The 25699-nt window shown below is 39.4% G+C and overlaps 1 protein-coding gene across 24 annotated transcripts in view; it reads right to left on the bottom strand.

Annotated features, from left to right (window-relative positions):
* The window catches only part of LOC127482446 (poly(rC)-binding protein 3-like), a 493280-nt gene that overhangs the window by 52829 nt on the left and 414752 nt on the right, over positions 1 to 25699 (bottom strand). For all 24 annotated transcript variants that reach the window (XM_051812791.1, XM_051812785.1, XM_051812792.1 and 21 more), the window contains one exon: positions 10776 to 10926. In XM_051812791.1, coding sequence (XP_051668751.1) covers positions 10776 to 10853 — 78 coding nt within the window. In that variant the 5' untranslated portion in view covers positions 10854 to 10926. The remainder of the gene's footprint in view (positions 1 to 10775; positions 10927 to 25699) is intronic.

The following is a 25699-nucleotide window of genomic DNA, read 5'->3' on the forward strand; positions in this document are numbered from 1 at the left end:
TGGGAAGTCCCCATGTCTGGCAGTTCCTATCTCCCCACTTAGCACATTCAGCAGTTTTACCTTGAAAACTTTTTCCATTCTCTCAGTCCCAGCTTTCAGAAATAATTACTTTCATAAAACAGATTCTTAGGAGGTAGAAGGACCTTTAGCTAGGGGTGAGTGTATTGGGTTTCAGTTGCTATGGGCAAGCAACTGTATTTCAGTCCATGGTATAACTTCAGGGTTTTTTGTATACCTGAAGTTTCATTAGAATCTTTAGGCCTGCTCTTGAACCTGCAAGTTTTTGTCAGTATAAACTTAGTATGAAATCTCCCCTACCCATTTGATCATCTTGGGTGGGTCTTAATGACAGATGCTGTTCTTTCAGAAATGTATGGATGGGTCATGGCTAATAAATACAAAGATATCTTCCTTGGAAATAGGAAAACATACTTTGCCTTCGAAACAGAAAAGCAATAAACTGTTTGTAGCACTGGTAAAAAAAGATGGTCCATTTCCAACAAAGAGATTAAGAGTATTAAAACAAGCAAAGTAGAGCACAAAATATTAGGATTTTCAAGCTGCTTGTTCCATTCAATTCTGTGGGACTTTTGCTATGGATTTCAGAGGGGACAGGAATTCTACCTGACTGATTATCACCTTGGTATTTATTAACAAAGAGTACAAGCTGCCAAAGGACTGAATGAATGAACAGTGTGAATCCCACTGAGAAAAAAATATTTCAATAAGACTGGTGATGAGTTCCTTGGAACATGCTAGCAAATGTCACTGTAATCCTATGGAGTACTTCAAACCTTCTCCTCCTCAAAGGGCGACTTTAGAGCTTATTCTATAAGCAGGCAATTTCAAAACTTCCAAGCAACAGCCACCTCTTCCTCTACACTGGAAACTGGGATTCTGCTTGGCAGTGTGGGGTAAGGTCACAGGGACATAGAGAAGCACTAACGTTACATGGACATTTCTAATTTTTTCAGAATTTTGATCCATACAAATTACTAAAAAAAATAAAAATGCAAAATGGTTTGAAATGGGTCACTTTAGAGTTTGTTTTTTTTTTTTTTCTGGGCCCCTAGCTGTTTTTAGGAAAGCTCCTAGGAAGTACTGGTGACAACAGATCATGTCTTCAATTATGATAGGGCTTCAGCCACAGATTAAATCAAAAGACTCTTTATACCTCACTCTTCAAACTACCAAAGCTACTTCATCAAACCTTTAATGTTTCTTTATACAGTTCAGTATTTGTTTCATATAACTTCTTATATCACCTTGAAATAAGTTTACTGCTAAATGAGATACCCAACACCATTTTTATGACACTCAAGTTTTATCAATATTTCTAGCCAAGGTTATTTTGAGGGTTTTATCTCCTTTAGAAAATGTTTCTAAATTTTCCAGACACCAGTGTGCTGTAGTTAACTGCCTAAGATGTATGTCACCTACACTGGTTCATTACAAGTAAGTCAGGCAGCCAGCCTTTTCTGAAGTTCAGGGAGAGAGAGAATGGAGGACATTTTGTTCCGAAAGAAGGAGGAGAGAAGTGTACTCCCAAAGGTTTTGGCTTTCTTCATCTGCAGAAGAAGCAGCCTAAACTGACACTAACATATGCGAAGTTTGGTGAGCAGAATCCTACAGTTGATGTGAAATTCAGCGTCAGTGCAGGTCAGACAGGAGTTTGATTTAGCTGCAGTAGCAAATAATTGCCTACTAGAATATACTAATAACTCCTGAACTATTTGCTGTCTTCCAGTGCTCAGGAATATAAGCTAATGGTAACTATTTACAATCAATTTCAGATTTATTCATTGACTAACCATCTACATGTAAATATAGTAGAAAAATAAGTTATATGACAACAATCACTGAGTTTGAATAATCACATTTCAACGGCAGATCAAAAAGTAGTTCTCACAAAGAAATTATAAAGGGAGGAATTAAAACTCATCTGGGAGAAAGACAGGTCCAAACCAACCTGGCAGACTGTTGCCAGAGCTAAAAGTATTATGCAGGCTCCTTGGCCTCAGCATATAAACACCCACCCTTCAGAAGCAGATGTGGCACAGCAACTACGCTGGAGGAACGGGATGATTCCAAAAAGCTGCAAGTGTGTGTTTATCTACATCCACTGATACATATGTATACTCACACACACATATATTTGTGTGTAAAGTCAGTATATACATGCAGGCACTAAACAGATGGATATCAACTTTCCTACAAGAAATGACAGCAATTTGGGATGCCTATCTTGAGATTCATGCAAGGGGCCTAAGTTTCAGATTGTGCTCAGTACCTAGCCCAGGTAGTGCCTTACAAAGGGCATCATCTCCTGGTGAGAGCACCTCATGCAGGGTAGTCTCACACTTGTGCTCCAAGAGTCCCTTTGGAAAACCCCAGGAAAATCTACACGCTGATTTCAGAAAGCCTGAAAATAATTCTCAAGCCTGAGTCATCACTACAGTTTTCTTTAGTACGATATTTCTAATAAAACAGATAAAACAAAAAGGGGTAAACTTCAAGAACAAACACTAGGAGACTGTTCAGTATCAATAAAGTATACTGCAAGCCAACCAGCCAATATATTGTAGATATCTTGACGAAGAGCAATGCTAAAAACAAGGGCTGGTTTCTTTCATGTGGAATGCAGCATATAATATTATTTGCACACCTTATTCACACAAATGGGATAAATTTTGCTCTTAATGAACATCTGGGGAGTAGTGGGCCCATCAAAGAGCAGAAAGCTGTTTGTGCAGTTTTTACATCATCTGTGGTGAAGGCAAGGCAGCACCAGCTGGCAGCAGCAAAGTCTGTGACCCAAGGCTTTTGCAGGGCTCTTGCTGGTGAGAACAACTAAACAAAGATACAAAACAGGCTGTAGAAGAAAGCTATTTCCTAATCAATTATTTGGTGTGTCCTTTGAATAACAAGAGAAAGAAATCAGTCATATTAAGAAAACAAGAAGCTTAACAAATGGTTACAAACCACGGTTTAAAGATTAACCTTTGGTCAGTAAACATGAAGTGTGAAATTCCATAATTTTTTCGAAGTGTGAGGTTAGTTTAATAATTACTGTGTCCCAGAAAATCAAAACAAAACCAGGTAGCCATTGTGGGAGCATAGAAAAGTACAGGTCTTGCTGTATTGTCATGGACATACAACTTTTTTATCAGTGCTACGGGGCAAATAGAACAAAAGCTTCAGAGAATCCCTGAGATAAAGCCACATCTAGAACGAAACGGGTTTAAGAAATAGTATAGCAATACATACTTTCATCCCAAAGCATCTGACAAGTCACAGGGCCCATCCTAAAGCCTGCAATTCCTTCAGGCAATGCTTTGATTGCATGTGCTTTCTATGCTTTCTATGAGCAAAGATAAGGTAGAACCATTACGGTTGGACTTTACAAACAAAAAAGCCTACTAGAAAAGCATTGAAAGGAAAGAAATACAGCCTTCCATGGTGGGAAAACACATCTGTCACGGGACAAGGAGGGGCTCTGGCAACAGCAAATGACTGCTGGGCTGATAAAGTTTTCTAGACCCAGACCAGTTTCTCCCCTCCACAAAGAGGCATACATAATTCAACTCTCTCTCTTCACTTTGTTTTGAGGATACAGTTGTCAATACTTGAACAAACTCATGAATACGCTTGCATGGAAGATTCCAGGAAGATTCCAGGAACATTCCTGTTTCATGAAGACATTCTGAACACTGTGTTTGCATGGAGCATGTGGGTCATCAGTATTTTTCAGAGACTAGAAGAAAAGTCACTTTGGGGAAACATGATGTAATGTGTCTACCTCAGGGAACAAATGGCTGCCTCAGATAAACTGAGAATCTGATTTGTGTTCTGGGATTACGTGGGATTAGCCTCACTGACACGGGAGATCTCACGTTCCTAGGTGATGCTTCAGTAGTCACTGTCTGATGCTAACAGCCCTAACTTAGTAAGGCACTACAGTCCAAGCCCTTACTGAGACAAATCTTATGCTAATAAATCGGTAGTGTATGAGGAAACCTGCAAATCATGGTCTTCCTGATGGAAATGCCAGTGTTACGCATCTCTCACAAGTCCATCTAGCATGTTTTGGGCTGCTGTGCAAATGGGTGTTTCTTATTTGCTTTTTTATGGCAGATGGGTATCCAGTTTACATTCAATTTCACACCAAAGCTCACAGCCTTCCCCTGCAAAACCAACCCAAAAACCAGTTCTGTCCCTTTGCTTGTCCCTGCACGTGTGATGCTGAAGCAGCAGCACTGAGTAGGGCGTGCGCCTTCTGCAGTCGTGGTTACAACTGCGGACTGATGAGGAGATTTTGTTTGGTACAAGTGGGAACATTCGGCTACAGAGATTGTTTTCAGCGATACACAGTGCCTAAGGGCTGGGGGAACTCTCTCTCTCCTTTCTGTTGGTTTTTTAGGCTAGTGAGAGGCTCTCGGTTGCTACTACAAACACACTGAGAGGAGATCCATCTCGTGTTGCATATTTGCATGCAGAACTTTGTTCCATGACTAGACCTCTCAGGTATCACAGTAATGCAAGCAAACAAAACAAGAACTATAATAGCAATAGGCAGGACAGTCAATCCTCATAATACCCTGACAGCGTTCATGGAAACCGAAAAGAACAGAACAAACATTGGCTTGACTGGCATTTTACTGCTTGGATTATATTACTGACAAGGTGATTCTTGAAGTTACTTTGTTGTATTCTGTATTTTAAAAAAGTAAAAAATAAAAGAAAAAATGAGAAAGGAGAAGGACTTTAAGATGGAGAAAATTTATTTCTCTAATGCTTTAAACTCTTCCAGGGAGGCAATTAAGGAGACACGAAAAAGTGCCCACTAAAAGAAATCCCTGATACTATAATTGTATTGTCTGTACTGATGAAAATGGCAATTTTCTCCATGATTTTATTCTGTATTTGAGCTGTTAAGTGTGAGCAATCATTTAATGAATCTAAATTTTCTTTCTTTTTCTTGTGAAACGTTCTACATAGAGCACCATAAAGTAATCACCAACATGTCTGAAAGTCACCACTGAAGCTGGACCTAAGTCCACGGTAACCAGAACTTTCAGTGCTGCAAGTCTGCTGATCCTGCTAAAATCAATGGGAACTCAGATACTCAGAGTTCCTCAGGGAACCTAAAACTAAGCTGTAAGTTTAGCGCCTAAAAATCAAGGTACTCATAGGGTTTTGTTCAAACCCAAACATTTGACTGAAGGTACATATTTCTAATTCGCTACTGCTGAATCTACGAGAAACATATCACTGAGTAAATGGCATCAGGGAAAGAAAAGCTCCACTCAGCCATCATATCTTTCCTCCATCAATGCAGATTATACAGTCTAATAGTACATATGCTACTCTTTCCCAGACATGTTTAAAATTTGCATGGGAGACTTACAGAACCTCGTGAAAATCTCAATACCAGGAATTTCTATTGGTATTCTCTTACTAGGATTTATTTTCAAAATTTTATTTTATCCCATTATTTCCAGCTACAAGCACTTGCAGCATTCAAAATAACTACACTCCATTACACTTGTATTTATTCTCTCCAGGTATTTATGAGAATGTGTGAAGAAAGCTAGACACAGTCTCCTCAGCCTCATAAAACTTTTGTTATTTTTTCTGTGAATTCCCCCTCTGCTCAGTCTTCAACATCACTCATACACATGGCATCTGCTGCTGAGCACAGAACTGCAGGTGTGATTTTGCCAGAAGAACAGTAAGGTAATTATTGTCTCTTTGTCCCATGACACACCAACACCATACATCCAAAATTGCATATACTTTTGCTGCAATAGCTTTACTCTCCAACTTGGCATATCCCAGATGTGCCACTCTCTAGACACTGTCACATCTGATGCTTTTCAACTTTTCATGCTTTCCAGATTTCCTCCTGTCACTGAACATGTATCTTCTAAATTACCTTCTCCAATAATTGCCTCAACTCGCCAATTTACACCTCTCAATATTTGGCAAGAGCCCTGTTTCCCTGCCAGTTTTCCCTTCCCTCCTTCATCCTACTTGTAAATTACTTCCTTGTTCTTCCTAACCATCCAACTTCAATAATTCATTTTAGTTTTTATTTCTGAATTCCATTCCCTTTCTCTAAAAGATTCCTCAGATGCCATACATTACCATATTCTACTTTGGTTTCTTACAGTCTTCAGTAAGACAGTTTCATCAATGCTCATGTTCACACAGTGCCTTTGGAAACAATGCATTATTTCTTCTGCAGGTTTGTACTGGCGAGAAGAAGCAGAGACTCCTGTGCCACTGCTATGAGATGGAGACTCAGATGGAGTGGATTTGTGACCCGGTCGGCCTTTCTGTGCTGGCCCATTTGAACATTTTCTTGGGTTCCACCTCATGGACCTGGCTTTTAAACCTCCATTAAGCTACTTTCCTGAGATTTAAGATCTTTCTACCAGCACAATCTCTTAGCATCCACATCTAAAATTAACCTTTAATGGTGAGTCTCCAGGGTCTTAACCAGTCAGTTAACACTGACTGCGTACAAAACCCAATCAGCCCAAATTCATGTAATCATTATCCAGTACAGTCAAAGTAGGTGCTATTTCTTTCTGGGCATGAACTGACCAAAATCAGAACAAGAGTACTGCAGATGCCAAGTACTAAGGTATGTTGGCAGATACCTGTGGGCAAGGCTACAATTTTCCAGTCTTCCAACCTCATTACCTGTGGCAGTAAGCAAGTTAAAAAGACAGCCACAAGTCAAGGGAATAGAAAATTCAGCAAAAGGCGAGCAAGGAATGGTAAGAGAGAAATATGGAGCTCTCTCTCTCTCTCGCTCTCTCTCTCTCTCTCTCTCTCCATATATGCTGAGAGCCAAAAGAATTTCTATTTTCACAAAAATTTAAAAAGGAAGAAAAAGACATTCTTCTGGGGTCCGAGCTCTGCCTCTCCATACAGAGGGCTCTGACAGCATACACTCAGTTTGTCTTCCTTAAGTCCTTCCAAAATGTTGATCTGATCTGAGTAAATACTGCCTTTGCTGGAAGCAGAATGCAATCCCTGCAATATTCCAATCCTTCCTACTTTTGAAGCAGACAAAGAAAATAAAATACCCATATCCATTCACGTCTCTGTCCTACACAGAGGTTTTACTTACTTTACTTCAAGAAACAGCACGAATTAGACGGAAAATACAGAAGCAGGTATTGTAAATAGCTCCAATCCATATTCTCTGTTTTTCTCTACTGAAATCCATTAAACAGCTTTATTTCTAAATGGGGTACATCTTTCTCATTAATAAGAGATGAGAACGCATATCTGCATTATTTAGTATATTCTATATATCCAACTTCTGCATATGCTTCAAAAGGCTCTCCTCTTCCTGACCTCAATGAAGCACCATTCAGGTAACTCAGTCAAAAAGGTCCCGAGCAGAAAAGGCTGCAGTGCCATGGCAGCTTTACAGGATGAATTCAGTTTTGTCTGACTTGTCCTTAGAAACCTTCAGTGACGGATGCTGCAGCGTGCCCAGACAGACTCCTCCCCTCCTCACAAATCCACCTAACAAGTTTTTCCTAATCTTGCTTTTAATAATTCCTGCAAACACTGACAGTTGCTTCTCTGCAGATGCAAAGAATGCCTGAGCACTGCCCTTGTAGTATCCTCCCTAACACCTGCCCTCTAATTCAGTGCAAGAAAGTATTACAAATGTTTTGTGCTGCTCCTGGTTTCTCTTCAGGGCTGTCAAACTATCATAATTTTTTTACTGATCTAACATGGTACAAGATGAAACTAGGCCTTTCAGCTTACATCATCACAAAATCTCTGAAGTCCTGGCTGAGCAGGACACCTTTTATATCAGACCCTGGAAACACTGAGGTTACCCTGAGGTTGCCCTTTTATACCTTGCAGTGGTTAGCTTTCTGCAGGGCCCACACAAGCCCTTTCTCCACTTCCATAGATAAAACAATTGCTGCCCTTCCTTAACACCACATTTTCTGAGAATATCACGGCTGTGCCTTGCCTCGTTGCCAGCTGGCTACTCCCAAACCTTGCTACACTGTGGGTGAGCAGCTTAGCTGCTCCTCCCAGCCTTTTCAGTCGGAGGCTGCACAAAACTATGTAGGAACTCAGCTGGCCCTACAGCTGCTTCTTCCCTCAAAGCAAGACAAAGCAGAGGTGCTGATGAGTTGTGTCCTATCTGCACTGGGGAGGCACTGGCCCTGGGTTCTCCCAGACCGCAGGACTGTTCCCATTTGTTTTCCTTTCACCAGACACTAATGTCTTTTATTTTTGCTACTTATTTTGTTTGCTGTTGTTGCTTTTTAATTCCCTGCCATCTTGCAGAGGTCTGTCCATTCATACAAACTGTAATTTTTTTGTCTGCAGGTACAGAATTTACCTTAATTGCCTAATTAAGATGTCCATCCTTGACATTATGCCTCTATACAAGTCACATTAAAAGTACATACTGAAAATTTCCTAAGTATGAATGATTTACAGCTGAGATAACCAAGGACAAGTTATGGATTTTCAATCAAAATGAATGCAAATATCACAAAACACATAGAAGTTCCCTATGCAAAGGTACACTGGTAATAAAGGTTTACAGACAGAGTTAAGGATAGTGGGGAGAGATCCTCATATTTCCATGAAAGACATCAATAAATAAGTAACTTTAAAATTAGTTTAATTCAAAAACAACTGAATCCAGTTTGCTACTGTTATTTTTAAAAACCTTTTATTTCCTCTCTTCTCTCTCAAGCTTTGACCAGTTATTTACAGACCAAGCTCTGCTTCAGCTAATTGTTTTGTCTAGAAATACTAATTAGAGATCAGCAATTTCCACTGATATCATTACCACAACAAATCTTGAGGAAGAGCCTAGAAACTTGTTTCTTCTTTTTCAGAGGCACATACAGCTTTCAGAGTGTCTTCTCCCACTGAGTTCATATTGACTCAGACATCCTTCATTCCTCTGTATTATTACTCCTAAATCATAGAAATTACATCAAAGAAACCATAAGGGTCTGACTTTTATCACCAAAATAAATTCTGATTTAATGTACTCTTTGCAATACTTAGGCACAACAGGATACATGATTAGAGCATAGTGGAGCTAGTGGTATACCCACCATGCCCTGTTAAGTGAGGATGCATGGTATAGTTCCAGTCAAAATTTGAACTTGGTAGCTTTTATGGGTTGGGGCTACATATGCATAGAAGACTGGACACATAATATCCATTATTCTTATAAGAGGTTGCACACACAATCAATGATGTTTAACAGAGAAAACAAGCATTATCTGATTTAATTTCTGATTTAAAAAAACCTAATAATCCTGGCCCACTGTTTAAGTAAACCGTCCTGAAAATTACACATGACTCTGAAAGAAGCAGAGCTGTCAGATAGTGGTTAAAAACAAAACAAAACAAAACAAAACACAAAACACAACTAAGCACATGGGAATTTGACTGCAACCAGTAGGGTTGCTTATACCCAGTGGGATAAGCATGTGTTCAAATGCTTTCATAGACTGGGACCAGAACCCAGTAGAATCAATCCCTAAGACCTAATTTTGAGCAGACACGTGTACAGATTTTAGGTGGGTTTTCTAAGAGAGAGAGTGCTATTAAATTTGTTTGACAGATCCCTATTTAAGATGCAGATTTACACACCAGATGCCTGCCTGAAGCTGACTATTTCAGGGGAAAAAAATCAAACAAAATGGTTAGATCATTTCTGAGAAAAAACATAATTTGATCTGACATAACTTAATTTCCAAGGTTTTTAATTTGCAAACTTAAGCTGTACCCCCTCATACTTCTCTATAAGTAAAATACAGAGGGAGATACCTTAGTCTCCAATTTGTGCTATGAGTAATCATACGTGTGTTCATGTTATCGGTTAAAAACCTCCACTATTTTAAAATGTAAAAGTATTTTATTTTAAAATTAAATTCCAGGAGTAAAAATACTTCTTTAGATTTATATATATAAATTTAATCTCCAGATTAATACATATATATGTTCACTGTTCCCTGTTAAGAAAGCACCCAAACCACCTCCTTTATATAACATTCATTCACTAAGCCTGGTGTTGCCTGATGCAAATATTACAAACATACCTATGAAACGTGTTTTTTAATTAAAAGCCCATTTTGTGATCTGGCAATGTGAAATAAGCAGCGATCAGACTGCTAAGTCTGACAATACTGAACTGGTACTTTGTCTGTGGCACAGATTTCACACTTATCTGCATGCTTAAGTGCTGTGCTGGACAGAAACAAAATGACACTCAGTCTTCCAAAACAAACCCACAGGGGATCTGGACAAACGCTTGGCGTATCAGGGGGTTCACTCTAATAACATCAGAATAATGAAGAACTATCCTATTTGCATTCAACAGAAATAGACAGTAACTCTGTCACAATTATTTCACACAAGTCAATGTTCTGGTATCTCAAAAAAAGCCCTGCAAAACCCAGCAAATGATGAGAAAGGCAAGCTGTATGCAAGTCAGCCTTGTGCAAGGGTCTGCCCAGTTTGGCTAACTATCAGTGAAAGAACTCCTTTTTCGTCTCTGGATCTGCTCAAAAGGGTTTGTTTCAATGAATTTGGGCTGCAGTGTGAACTTCAGCAGGATCCCTTGAAAGGCAGGGGGTGATTTCTTGGTCATGGCAATTGCGCTTTTGACTCAAGTCGGAGGAGGAGCAGACCCTCTGTCAATGTTACTCTCAGGCTCTGATGGTAACTGCACAAACTCACTCAACACACAGTAAATGCTTCACCTTGCCATGCATGAGAAGGCGTATGGTAAGCGTGACATTGAGACCTCCTTCAGACACTTTTCCGTCCTTCGTGTTCATCCTGGCCTTGTATCTTCAATACTTGAAAGTAGCTTCGTTTTTCTTTTTTATTTTTTCTATTCACTTAATCAACCTACAGAGAGAGATAGAAAAAAAAGAAGAAAAGTACCATTGAGTGGCTGAAGCTACTCTGAAATGAGAATATCATGTTGTACAAACCAATTAACATTCCTCCCTTTGATTTTCTGGACTACAGCTTAGTGTTGAAAAGGCTCCTTTGATTATTATCGCTCCCCATCCAACTCTAGCCCTTCACCAATTACAAGATAAATTCCTTTCTGAAACCTTAAAAAATTTTCTTAACTTCCTGTATTTCAAAGTTGAAAGTACAGAGCACAGCAGAGTGAAAAATGACGTTTTCTTGTGAACAGCACTTTAACCTTTGCAGTGTCTATATGAGAAACATATATATATGCATGTATTTTTTACATGTGCCTTGTGCGGTTTTCATTTCTCTCCTCGTTACTACCTCTCTCTCTTTTTGCTCTTGCAAAAGGGATATTTTTGTTTTCTCTTCAGCTAGAGAGAAATTAATTCTGAGCCTAAACACTGATCCCTGCCAGCAACAGCGGATGACACATTATCAAAGACATCTGAATAACTAAAAACCACTTGCTGTTGTAAATCTGGGCACTGTCTGACTTTGTTTTTGTCTATGAGGCCCAGAGGTGGCTCAGTCCCTCAAAGGCCAAAGCTGAGCTTCAGCCTGCAGTAGAAGGAAGATTTTTCTTAATTCCTAATGACAAATTGCAGATTTTCAGTCATCTACAAAGCCATAAATATCCTAAAATGCTAATGAAAGCTGCAAGGGCTGGCTTTGAAGGGATAAACAAGATGCATTATGAGTTTATTAATGCAAGGAAATTTATCAGTACAAACAAAAATGGGGGCAGGAAGGAATATTACCAAGGGCAGGTAAATTCCACAGTAGAAAAGGCTTAGCGACTCCTTATTCAGTTTGTCCTTTTCAGACTTAGCTCATAGAGCATAAAACCCTTAAACAGACCGTGCCTCTCGGTAACCATCCCTTTTGTTACCCATCCTCTCTAACAACCGCATTAGCTTTGCATCTTCGAGCTTCCCAAAAAATTGCCATGCTCGGGCACTGGCTAATGAGCACTCCTAGGGACAACCATTTTGTGTTTCAGAGTGTACAGCAGTGTTTCATTAAGGTGGCAGGCTATTGTACCCTTGTGGAGATTGCTCAGGCATGGGACAAAACTATCGGAAGGACCTACGGGATCATTCCCCTAAAAACACTGGAGGAACTATCATGCAGACTGTTTCATCCATTGATTAAGCTCCATCTTAAGAGCCACTATGCGCTTTACTAGACTAAAGTGAAGCCCACCTTAGTTGAACATGTTATGTGTGAGAGCAATCAACAGCAATGTTTAAAGAAAGAGCACAAGAAACATGTATGGAGTGATTCCTGATAGACTTGCTGAGCTGCCAGCAGTCATGGTATTCTGGGAGACTGCATCCAGATCCACATTTTCAGAAGCCATTGGCAGACCACTCTTCCAGGAATCTGTCTAATGCCTTCTTGAATCCATACATCTGGTCTGCAAAAGTTCTGGTCTCGCACGTTCATTATTAGTGTGGAAAAAAGTGCTCTGCTCTATCTGCCTTCAATTTGCTCTTGTTACATGTTTTGCCCTGTGAGTACTATCTTAAGACCATTCCAGAAAGTCACTAATCTGATTGCTGAAGCTTCTCACTTCAGCCTGAGCCTGTGAGTGGCCAAACCACTCCTGACATTTTTGCTGGTGGGAAATACATTGGAAGATGCAGAGTTTTCTCTCAAACCTCTGTAGGAGTACTAAGGACCACAAAGAATTTCTGTTCCTTCAGTGACTAGAAGAGTAAGTAGCTGACATATCTGGGGAGAGGTGAGAAGAAAGAGCAACTTAAACTCCTCTTTCCTCCTTCCTGATTTTTCCTTACCCAATGCAGACTCAGTGTATTTAATACCATATGATCCATCACCCAGTCTGTAGACACTGACATAAATCCATTTATGCCACATTTCTAGGCTTATCGCTTACATTACATATTCCCTATCCTGATGGAGAAAAGGGAGACGAGCAGACAGGTGGCTGCATGAGAAGGCAGAAAACAGAAGCACCCTGGCCATGTTTCTGATGCATTATGCGCGCAAGAGGGTGACAGGAAAATGAGGCAGATGGTAGGGAATGGCAGAGAAAGATATCAGGCTGTATTCTGCTTCTCTAAGGTTAGACCACGACTCAGAGGAAAGCCTGCAACTGGATGACCATAACAGTCCCTTCCAACAAGTTCAGAGCGAGGAGCAGAGTAGATGACTGTGGTTGTTCCCAGACTAAGAAAGGGAATGGTCTCACGCTACTCAACCAGCTCTTTGCTGACAGCCAGAGGCTAAAAATGAAACTCCATCACAAATATCATTAAAAATATCAATGCTACCTAATTTTTAAAGGATTTTGTTACTGTCCTTCCCCCCAACAAGCTTAAACTCTGGCACCTGGTACTAAGAAACAGAACAGATGTCTGGGGGAGGGCTGAGAGTGTGTGTGCCTGCAAGGAGTTAGGCAGCTGTGTGAGATACAAAAGGAATTAATTCAAAAAGGCAGTCTCACATGATAAGGAAATATGTGAAACCTGTACAGATACCATGAAGAGAGAAGACTTACTGTGCCAGGTCATTTACATCTGCTTCAGTCATCCTGAGAGTGCAAATATTCTGGATAAAACATTTACGCTTTTATAAAGGAAACATATAGCACTGTTAACTGCCTGGGTATTTCAGTTTTAAAGACAGATTAAAATGCATTGTTGTACTTCATTATTTTTAACTAATTAAAGCAAAATTTTCTGCAGACAGCATCGCAAACGTGCTGATCTAGATCTCTGTGTGCATGCAGATGTCAGATCATGGCACAGGGAAGGGAATGGTTTTCTTCCACAAAGCCTCCTACCAGACAGAAATACATCTGTGTATTTACAAACCTACTGCTGTAATATAAATGCTCATTGTTAATATCTAATCAGTAAAATAATTTCCCTCTCCTTTGCAAAATCAGTATTTTGTACAATTTACTACGTTCCTGGCTTACATGTGTCTCTCTGCAAGCAAAAAGAAGGCTAAATACATAAGGCTGGGAGAGCTGAGTCTTAGACTGAAAAAAAATCAGTGTGTCACACTTTTCATGAATGCCAGAGGACTCCACAGGTGAGCAGAGAGCATTGTGCAGACAGATACAGTCACTGGCATGGCTAAATTTTAAGAATGAGGGTATATGCATTTTAGCCTGCCTTCAGCAGAGAGCTGGCAGTGACAGGAGGACAGCTGGACAACATCATCTTTCTGACCTTGGGACTCTGGACCAGAATGGACACAATCCAAGATCTGGGGTTCTGAAGTTCCAGGTGACAAGTAAAACGTACCACGCCCACGTCAGACGGTTCCCAGCAAACTGCAAATCTTTGCTTCCTGTGGGGCTTTTACACTGTCCTGTGGACATTTTCACTGCTGTTTATCATGTAAAAGGTGAACATTTTTCTTCAGGTAGAAAAAGACATGCAAATGCATTTAAAAAAACCAAACACAACCTTTTAAAAACTCCAATAAAATGAGCATGTAGTCTTATGCAAATGCCTTTTATCTGAAAGTATGTGTTTCTACACATTTTTAGTATCAGCTATCCCAAGCTGGCACAAAACTGCATGTCCTATATGCTCACTATTCATTACATGCAATTTTCTAACACGGCTTTGGTTGGTAGATTGGGCGAATAAAACAATAAGCATATAAGCCACATGTTCATCAGACTACTACAAAACCCAACACAGTTCCTTAGGGATTTCAGTGAATTAATAAAAGCTACAAAATGAACTATACAACTGAAGGGCAGTGTCACATCCCCCACACATACTCACACATGGAAGTTAGGAATCCATGTGGCTAAGGGGGTAGTGTGAGATGGCTGCCTGAAGCCTGAGACATGGAAAATCAACCTCATGACCTCCTTTCTTCCTACCCCTCAAGCCTATCAATCCCTTCCAAGAAAACAAACAGACCATTGCAGAGAATATGGCAGCACAGTGCTTAAAAAAAATATGTGTGTTTTAAATCTCTAAGGTGACCACTTCAGGCACACAGGATAAGAAAGCAGCAGGCAAGGATACCAAAGATGAATAAAATCAACATAGTACCAAGGCAGACATCAGGCAATTGATCTCTGAGTTTAAAGTCCAAATAAATTACGCGACATCCGTGAATCTTCCAAGAAAGCTAATCATCTGGATGATCCAGAGGGATGGGAGGGAGGAGGGAGAGAGAATGTGTACAGGGTGATATGGGATGAAGCTGCACAGTCACAGAGGTGTGCTGGAAAGCAAAGAGATGCAAAGAGGAGAGAAGGAGAAAGGCAGGGAGTAAGAGAGAAATGAAGCTTCCGATAGCTCATACAGGGAATAATGTGAGAAAAATCAATGTGGAAGTAAGAATCACCTGGAAACATAAAGGAGGAAGCCTGCTCCGTTATCTGAAACCTTGATTATACAGTTGTTAAATCTGAGTCTGTTGGGAAAAATGAAACTGGTCGGAGCACCCAGCACAGCATTCCCTGTGCTTGGGCCTCAAAACCTCTTGAACCTAATTATGATGCTTCATCACCACCAACTGAAAAATGCCATTATGCAGAAAGCAAGAAAGAATCTACAGATGAAATTCGAAAGAAAAAAACCCAGTTGTTCCACTGGAAGAAAAAAAATAAAAAAGATAAAAGAATGGGGAAAGTATAGCGACTGACATTCAGGAGAAGTCACGTCTAATTTAAATGAGGACATTTAAACTCAGTCATATGGTTTCCATGTATATGTAGGTTTAGAAAAAGATAACTTCTATACTATAAAGGAAACATAAGAACATTCAGTCTCTCACAGTAAATTTGTCATTTTCACAATATGTGGAAACACACCAAAGGAGGGGTAGCTAGGCAGATATCAAGCCATAGCACGGGGGCAGGAAAAGATGGGATGAATAAGGAGACTAAGACAAGATCAGAGTAACCTGAAGATGAACAAAGAGAATTATCAAGAGTTATGAAGAATTGGAAGTTGGACAGTAACACACTGGTGTTATGAAGAAATAGTTCGGAGTTTTAGCAAGAACTCTTAAAAAAAAGTTGTTACCAAAAGAAAAAAAAAAAGAAAAAAAGATAGCAAGGGTGAATAGAAAAGAACAGAGAAAACTGAAACACAGGAAGTCATGAAAGGGCTGTAGCTAAGTGTTCTTAATCAGAAGCCTCCGGGTGGTGGGAGACCTCCGAGGAATTGGAAGAAACACATTGCCAGGGATCGAGATGAGAAGAAAGGGCCTGTGCTTTCAGCAGAGCACAGTTCTTCGGAGGCAGATTTATGCTATTCACATGATTTTAATCTTTCATTTAAACTGGAGGGAATACAGGAACACAGGAAAATTACTACAGGACAAGAAATGATGATATTATCAACAGAAATCAACACATTTGGCCATATATGTAAGGCAAAAGCAAGTATAAAAACTGGCAAGACTCCAGTCGTTTGAATGTAATTTTATGAAGTTTGTGAAGCGGCACTAGTTTTTCCTTGACAGATATGTTTAATGGTATTTAGCCAGAGGAAGAACCTATCCTATCTATAGAAGAAGTTCTCTTGTGTTCTCCTTAAAACAAGAAATGCCCTCACTCCATACAACTGATGTCTCATTTGCTGAAGATCACTAGATGTCGAATAATCTTTGAAGAGAATAGCAAAAGATTAGAGACCTATTTTTTCTATTCTCAACTCATGAATGTTTAGCTGCTGAACTTGATGTATATGAGTCCCATTCTTTCATTGGACCACTTCTCCTCATGCTAGTCAAAAAGCATATGCTTCAGCCAATGGCACTGGTTGTTTCGTTTTTGATTTATCGCAGGAAGCAAACAGCAACCTATTTATTAATTCTTCTAGTTATAAAGCTTTTTGTAAAGCCTTCTGACTAAACAATATGGTATTGTGAATTTATTACAGGAATAAAAATTACAGAAGCACAATAAAGGCTATTGTCTCGTTGTTCATGAAACCATTTCCTACTATCAACACTCAATGACAAATTGTTTATTTAACATAAATTAATGTCAAAATATTATTCTGTGTGTGAATAGACAGCTACACACTGCAAAAATAAAGAAAGTCATCCCTTCAGAAAACATCACATGTCAAACAGCTAATAAATGCTATTAGATGCCTGGAAATCAAGTATCAGGAAATTTAGAAAAACTGTATCATGGCATTTAGCACATGCCAAGCAGATCTGGGATCTGAGCGAAGTAAGTCATTTCCAGCCTATGGAAAACACAGTGATTATTTTGCCAAAGGTATCTTCCATCTTTCTTTTTTTTTTTTTTTTCTCCTTTCTGTAATTCTTTCAGAAAGAATTACCTTGGCAGGAATGCAGAGAGCATCTTTAGAATTCACCATGAACTGAAAAACAAGCAGTGCAGTGTGCATGTCGATACTCCGTACAGATCCAGTAGCCAACTAACACTTCTGCATATGTGAAAAAGCCAGGCAGATAAAAGTTCCTGCAGATAGAAGCTGCCATGCTAGACTAATGAAACAGAAATGCTTCCACTAATAAGAAATTGTGGCAGCCCACTATAAATTACTCCGCAGACATAATCTCCAGGAGGATTCGACGACGAGTTCAGGACAGACAGAGCAGAGCAGAAAGTGGCTATCTTTCCTTTCCTAATGGCAGCAATGAAATTAACAGTAAGCTTCATCATGAACCTGTCAGTTTGCAATATAAGGGAAGAGAATGTATGCATATGGTAGACCAGTTATTTACCAAAGAATCTAAAGCTCTAGTCATAGCTTTGAGCACAAAATCAGCTTTACCCGCCACTTTATCCTCTGGCTCCAAAATCCTCAAGCAAGGCACCATGTTTCTCAAACCCCTGGGATTTTTTATGTTGCTTGTTTGAAAAAGAAATTTGGCCTTACTTGCTTATGTTCTACTAAGAAACAGATACTCCAACAAGCTTGAATTAATCATTCCATATGGTGTGAGATAACCCCCACAGGGAAGGTGGGGGAAGAATTGAGCAGACCACCACCACCACCAGTAGCATAGTGGTCTGTCCAGCACAGAGCTGTTTACAAGAATGGCCTACTGTATAAAAACAGATTTTTGGTCCACACCTGTTCCTGGAAAAACCCTACATTCTAACCTAAACATTGTAAACATCTGTTATACCTGTTAAATTATCTCTGCCCACTAAAGTCAAACGCATGACTTTCACATTTCCTCAATTAAATGGTTTTATTTTTAAACAGCATTTAAATTGTACATTTACCTTAATACAGTTTAAAACAAATAAAGCAATAGCTTTGCTTGTTGATTTAAAAATAAATCCACTTGGCACCAAAGGAAAGTCAACGCTAAAAAAATGTTACTTTTTCCATTTTTTAAAATCTCTGAGAGAAAATCTCTGAGAAATCATTCACATGGTCTGTTTCCAAGATATTGTAAGTGAACTAGATTTACATACATGTATAAAAAGACACATTTCAATACAGAATGCATATGTGCATAGAATATGGTTAAATGCTAGGAAGCAAGTAAGGTATATTTTTTTACATGACGTATGTGGCCAAGGATAAAAGATTGCCGGGGTATAATCTAATGAGCAAATATTAAGAATAGATTGATTTTAAAAATGAGATTTTTATCTTTAGTAAAAATGGTCTCACAGACATAGAGATTTGTAATTTTCTTTGTCAGTACATACAGGAGTACAGATAAGTTTCTTATTGATCAAAGGAAAAAATTCCCCATAGCAGTAGAATAGTCCAAGAAATATGGAAGCTTCTTAATTAGAAATATTAACCCATCAAGTATGGTCTGAATGGGCACAGAACAAACAGATATTTAAATATCTTTAGGTTTTTATAATTCCATCAGTGTTGAAATTATATCTGCCCTAGAATATTTCTTTGTCCAACCTATTTGTAAATTAAAGGCTTTCTAGACATATTTAGTTTGATAAACATGGGTCAGTTGTTTCACTCAAACCACAAACATGGTTGTAGTTTAGGGAAAAGAGGTTAATAATAATAATACATTTCACCTTATTAAACAGAAAAATACTATCTATTTATTGAATCTCTGACACAAACAAGAAAAATAATCACTTTTGTCATCACCTTAATTATGTTATTTACAAGGCTGTGATTTGAAAATCCTTTCACGTTTCCTAGATGGATAAAATAAATACTTATTTAAAGAAAGGGAAATTCATACAGCATCTAATGAAGGGAAGAGGATGAGCTCCCATCATTCTGTCACAAAGGGATTGGTACCAGCCTCTGGAATGTAAGTCATGGGCTCCCTCCTGGGACACAACACTTGTGCTTCCTTGAGGCAAGGATGGATTGGGAATTGTCTGAGAAACTGGTCCAACAGCAGTACAGCTGTAACAGCTGCAAATATGGCTAAGCACTGCAAAGACTTCCATCATTCATGGGCATAAAAGGGAAACAAGAAGCAACATTGCCATGTCCTGCCAGGATTTGTTGCCTTCAAAAGTCACAAACTGAATATTTAAGTTCTCAGTCACCGGTGGTTAGTCAAAACATACAGCATTATACAGATTTTACTGTGAAACCCAAGACTATGCAGTGAATAAAAAACCCCAGTAAGTTCCAGGGCCTCATTTGAAACAAGATTTAACAAAAAAAAACCCAATCAAAAAAACCAACAACCAGCCCACAATAAATGACTCTTTTATGGGCCGTCAATACTCAGAGTAAAGAGCCAAACACGTGCCAAGATTTAAGCCACTTAAATCAATATTTTTGTCACTGATTTAAACCAGGAGACTCTTTAAAACTCAAAAGCCAGTCTAATTGATGAAGTATTAAAAAAAAAAGGAAAAAAATCAAACAGTTTATTTATTAGTGACTTCAAAGTGCTAGTTGTAAAGCGAGCCACTATATCTTGCTCTAGCACTGGGAAAAAAACAGTACTAAAGCCATCCATTTGTTACTTCTCTGCAATCTTTAGAATGGAAGGAGCCTATTTTTGAATAAACACTCATTTGCTTCACCCAGTAACTCATCTGAAACAGTGTTTCATGAAGTATTTGTCCTTCTGTCTAAACTTCAGTCCCTTTCCATACAAATACATGTATACATACCTACCTGTGTATTTGTGCATGTATGTATACAAGCTTCCCAACCACTTTCAACATTTTTATGAGATACAGGGATGTCAAATGCGTCAGGTTCACACAAGTTTCACTGAGACACAAACTAGAGGCACAAGGTCACAGTTCGACCGCAGGAAAAGTTCTGGTATGAACCAAATAGGACAAGATGAAATGGCCTTAAGTTGCACCAGGGGAGGTTTAAATTGGATATCAGAAAAAATTTCTCCACCAAAAGGGTTGTCAAGCATTGGAACAGGCTATTCATGGAAGCAGTTGAGTCACCATCCCTGGAGGTATTTAAAGGAGGTGTAGATGTGGCACTGATGGCACTGAGCTCAGCAGCTCACAGCCAGCCACGCCATGTGGTAGCCTCCTCTCATAGTGATAATTGCAAGAGAGCAAAGTGGGAGGAGAGGACTCTGAAAGTCAACTAACACAATTGCTGAAAAAGCTCCCATATTCAGAGAAACTCCCAACAAAAGGTGCTTTAAGCAGACACAGGACAAATATTCGATTTCCCCCCCACACACACTGCTCCAGTAGCTTTGTGACTCATACACAATCCCACTACCTTTAACAGAGTTTCACGGACATAACTGGATGTGTACTTTGGTCTTCTATGTTCTTTATGAAAACAAGACAGGATCTCTGCTAATGAGAATAATTTGACTCTGCCCTTAGCTTCCCACCTTTGTCTTGGGACCACAAAGTAGTCCATTCGTTCATTTAAAAGAAAAAAGTAAAGATCAAGAGAAGGTAATTACTGACTTACTGCAGAGATTCCAAAGATGTGCTGAGGAATAGGTTACTACTAAATAAATTTTAACACCCCCCCCCCCCCCAAAATTAAAAAAAGCATTACTAAAGTTTTGGTAGTATCTACATCAATAACTAGAAGAGGGTATTAGCAACACATTAATGACAGTCATTTGGAAGGACTGCAGATGTTAAAAAAAGAGAAGAGCTCAAATAGGAGCAGAAAGATAATAACCCAAAAAGTAACACAGTGAAAAGAAAGTGACAATAAATCTACAACACAAGCAATATATTTACAATACAAATACAACAGCTAGGGAAACCCAGTTCTTAAAAATTAGTCAAATCTGGAAGGCTCCGATGATACGAAAGGCCTGGGGATGACATAAAGTTACAAAATAAAGGTTGAAAACTTACACTTTGAAGTGGGGAAAGAGGAAACATTTATGTTCACATAACCATCTCCTGTTTCATATTTGTATCTGGACACTCCATAACCCTAGCAAACCAAAACAAAAAGAACCCCAACTCCCCACCCTTCCCCGAAAAAGTGGAAGAAGAAAAAGTAGTTTATGAGAGAAGAGTGGAAAACACCTATTAGTTAAAAATGACAGAAAGACGGAGGTGAATTTTAGCCACTGTCCAGTCTATCTTCTATAGACTCACTTTGTAATGGAAAGCAAACAGAGCCACATGAACTGATGAGGTCTCTAATCTCCAGTCTCCAAGACTTTGGACATTTTCTGTCTCTTTTCCATTTTTACCAGAGTCTTGGCATTATTTTTACTGAAGTTAGGGAGGAGAGGGATGTTTCAGAATTTTTTTTTACTATTATTTAGTCAATAAGTAAGTTAACTTGGTAAGAGGAAAAGGAGGTCATATAGTATTCAAAAAGATACAATACTTGTTTTCTTTTTTCCCCTCCAGTGCTCTGTATTGAAATCTGAAAAGCCCGTTTCAGATTCTGCACGTTGCTATTGCACACGTAATAATAGGACACACTGGCCTTTGATACAATTCTCTTCAGGGAACAAAAGCTTCCTTTGGCACAACTACAGCCACTGCTTGTTGTAGGTTACACATGTCTTTCCAGTCAAGCATGATTAATAACTGTTAAAAAAAAAATGCTCATGACCCATGGCAAGTATTCTTTCAACTATAATACCAGCATTATGGGCTCTGAATCTCAGTAATTTTAAAATGTGCTTCTACAATGGAACTATAATTTAATTACTTTTTCTGCAGCCTGTTCCATTTTGTTTCATCACTTTGATTGCACCATGCACTTGGCAGCTTATGGAAGACTGCATCTGCCTCCAGGATTATTTCACTAGGCTCTTTCGACATCTGTTTCTGAAAATGACTTTATTTGCAGTGGCATAAAGAATAATCAGAGACTTGTTTAATCCACACAAATTGGAAAAGCGAGAGACACAGAGACAGAGATGGAGACAGGGAAGAGACAGAGAGAAAAGAGAAAGCAAATCTATGCTGCATGCCCTAGAAGACATCAAAATAATCTCTCCTTTTCCTGTACTTCTGAAAATGCTGTTATCTGATGGATGATATGATACATGGAAAGATGAGTCACTAAGTCAGTTCCGTTTAACGTTTAGGAGGAGTTCATAGCCGCAATACATAAGACATTCTAGCCAAAGCTTCATGTTGTGCTTGATCAGTTTAATATAATTTTCAGGAATTACATTTGCAACCTCATCCATTGAGAATTACAAAGCAGTCTGAAATGATCCGTAGCAGTTGACAAAAGTCCTTATAATAAATGAGTTAAACCCAGGCTCCAGCCTGACCTGACATCTTTCCAAAGGCAGCTACAGTCAACACCTGTTGCAGAGTGCCATAGCACAGTTTAGCAGTCACTCTGGTGGATAACTTCCCACATACTATCAGTCATGAACTGGGTCACCTGTGTATCAGATGGCCAAGTGCAAGGCCTCTGTAACATGCCCCTGCCTGCATGAGCTTTTATTCAGCACAGTGGAAACCAGCATTGTCGACTCATGTTTACTTTTGTGTTACGGATGGGTTTGTTAACACACAAACCATTATAAGCATTTAAAGAAATATTCTCTAACAGATCACAGCTGTTGGCTGTGTTTTGTTTCGTTCTTTATTTCTTTTTGCTTATTTTTTTCAGAAGATGAACAGATATTTGTCAAGAAACATCCACTGTCTCCCTAAGAAAGTGCTGCAGGGAGGCAGCTCCAGCAACAGAAGCAGACAACACGGTTTTAAGGACCAGGGCCACTAAAATTCAAAGCACTGGAGGGAACAGACCATAAGGATAACAAGCAGAACAATCCCTAACATGGTCTTACTTTTGAGAGTTTAAAATCTTGCCTGTCATGTTGCTCCTTTCTTTTTGGAGATTTATTCTGTATTATTTGCTGGTCTTCTGGGCTATGTTGCTTTAGCAAGCACGTCAGAAATGAGCTGCTTTGGACACATATATTTTACTAAGAATTACTTGAAAACAACCCCAAAGGAGGCCTTACAGTTCTCAGAAAAACAATGAAGAAAAATCATTGTCCCCAGAAGTAATAGGTACCATGGAAATGCACAACAGCTGGACCCAAACAATTCTGTAATAGCCCGATTCCCATGGTTGAGTAGCCTTAACTAACTGTAACGAACATTTGGGCTTTCCTTTCCCATATGACCAGAATGACTCTTGTCTTAGTCAAGATCCCAGCTTGCTTCTAAGATTTCATCCATCTAGGGCATGTAACATGCTCTTAAGAGGTGCCCATGCACTTTACTGTTGTCCCTACCAGAAAGTCACAAAAGGGAAAACCAAAAAATTCCACTTCTTCTGTATTGCACTGCCTCACCTTTCCTCAGCAAAATATGGCAGGTGAGCTGAGGACATGAAAAAAAATCAAAGCTCCCACACTGCTGATCTACTTACAAGCAATACAAGAAGCAAAACTCCACTGGCAACCTGTGTATCTAGTAACTTGGCAATCTTGACAGACTGCATTTGGAAGCCTGGTTATTTTCATGAAAGACATAATCTCCAAAGTAAACAACTCAAACTTTTGGAAGGAAACAGACCAAAACAAAAATTCACAGCTAGAAAAAGGAAAAGAGTCATCAGCGTATTTTGCTGATGAATTATTTGAAACCTCGGAGAACAAGGTTCTCTCCCCTCATTTCTAACCAACCCCCACCAATATCTCTCTGATGTCTGAAGGCAAGGTGAAGATTTGATAGAAGATACCAGCTATTCACAGAAGGTTTCTATTTGGCTAAATCAGATAGGGAAGCTGCCCTGAAGAGTAATACACTCCAGTGGTAGAGCACGCTGTGAAAATCCTATTAACAGAGATTATTAACAATTATTTTGTTTCTTTTTTTTATTTTTTCTTTTTAATTTAGGCAAATTTACTTCCTCCTCTCATTTTCCACCCCACAAGCTTGGGCTGCAACACAGCAGTTGTGCAGGGCCAATGGCAAAGAAATTATTTATTGCTTTTCTAGAGTTCTGAAGTAAACTGTACACAGCATAAGACACACAGAGGTTATTACGATCTGACAAGGCTTTGTCGTCTTGCCAGTATTACCAAAGAACAAAAGCCATCATGCTTAACTAGAAATTCTCCCTAAAGAATTTGTAGGAATTTACTGTTTAACAGCCAACGTGAAAATAGGTTTGCCTATGAAGTACCAGCTAGTGACCACTATTGGACAATGAGTAGATGTACTGTGCTGTACTGCTGGTCAGACATGGCTCGGCATTTCTGTTTCATAAAAAGGGTCCCTAAAGACAGGATAACTGTTTGAACATACAGATGTTTACCTTAGTTTAGTCACATGAACTTGGGATGAAGCTTTCAAACCACTGGTAGCTTCTGAAGAGATAGAAAGCGATGCAATCCTTTAAGCACTGGTAATAAAAGCAATTTATAAGGTCAGGGTCAAGCCAGGACAGGGCAGCATGGGGCAAGTGCCTCTTTACTCGGGTTACTTAACAATACAATTGTAACCTTGTTGCCTGTGCTGATGCCAGTTTGGATGCTGGTGCTAGCACCTGCTCGGATGTTCAGAGGTTGGGTATGTACTTCGGTAAACAACTAACCCAGTGTTGGACAGACTCTCCTGCCAGCAGGACGCAGAAAAGGAAGGTTGAATGAGAAAAGAGTGGGAGCTGCACCCTGACACCAGGGGAGCAGAGGGCCATGTGGAGCTGACATGTGGAGAAGACAAAGGAGAAAGGGTGAAAATGTGGCACTGAGTCAGAGAAGGGTACTTCTGCCATCACTTGTGGAGGGAAGATGGTGCCCCATGATGCAAAAAGCAGAGAACACAGTTGCCAGCTAACTTGGCTGGGTTTTTTTTTTTCTAAGGGAGCATTGAGAGCAAAGAGTCAATAGAGATCGAATGACTGACAAGAGGGAAGAGACCAGTCAAACTGGTGCTAAGAGTCTGGGATTGCATCAGCCATGATCAATATTAACAATGAAGTAAGCATAAAAGTTGAAAAAAGCACCAGGGTGGGTGCTCTGGCACAGAGTTCAAAGCCCTGAAGTCAGGGTATAGGTATGGTCACACTTGACTCATAAATACTTGAGACAGGTAGTGTGAGGATAATGTGTCTGTCCTCTTAAAAGCAATTTTTTAAGAAGTCAAACTTGTGTTTTGAGGAAAGTTGAAAAACCATTTTGGAAAGAGTGGAAATTCAGTGGAAATTGGTTTGGGTCTTGTCACACAGTCAGCAGTCCTCACTGGGGAAGAGTTCTTCTCCTCCTGTCACCACTGGCTCATCCAAAGCGCTTAAGACACATCTCAGGAAGCAGCAGGAAGAACAGTTCATGCTCTGTCCAAGACATTTCCACCAAACTCCATCAGCAAGAG

The sequence above is a fragment of the Manacus candei genome, unplaced genomic scaffold, assembly GCF_025592945.1.
Source record: "Manacus candei isolate 608988 ecotype Guabito, Panama unplaced genomic scaffold, ASM2559294v1 h1tg000088l, whole genome shotgun sequence".
Lineage (NCBI taxonomy): Eukaryota > Metazoa > Chordata > Aves > Passeriformes > Pipridae > Manacus > Manacus candei.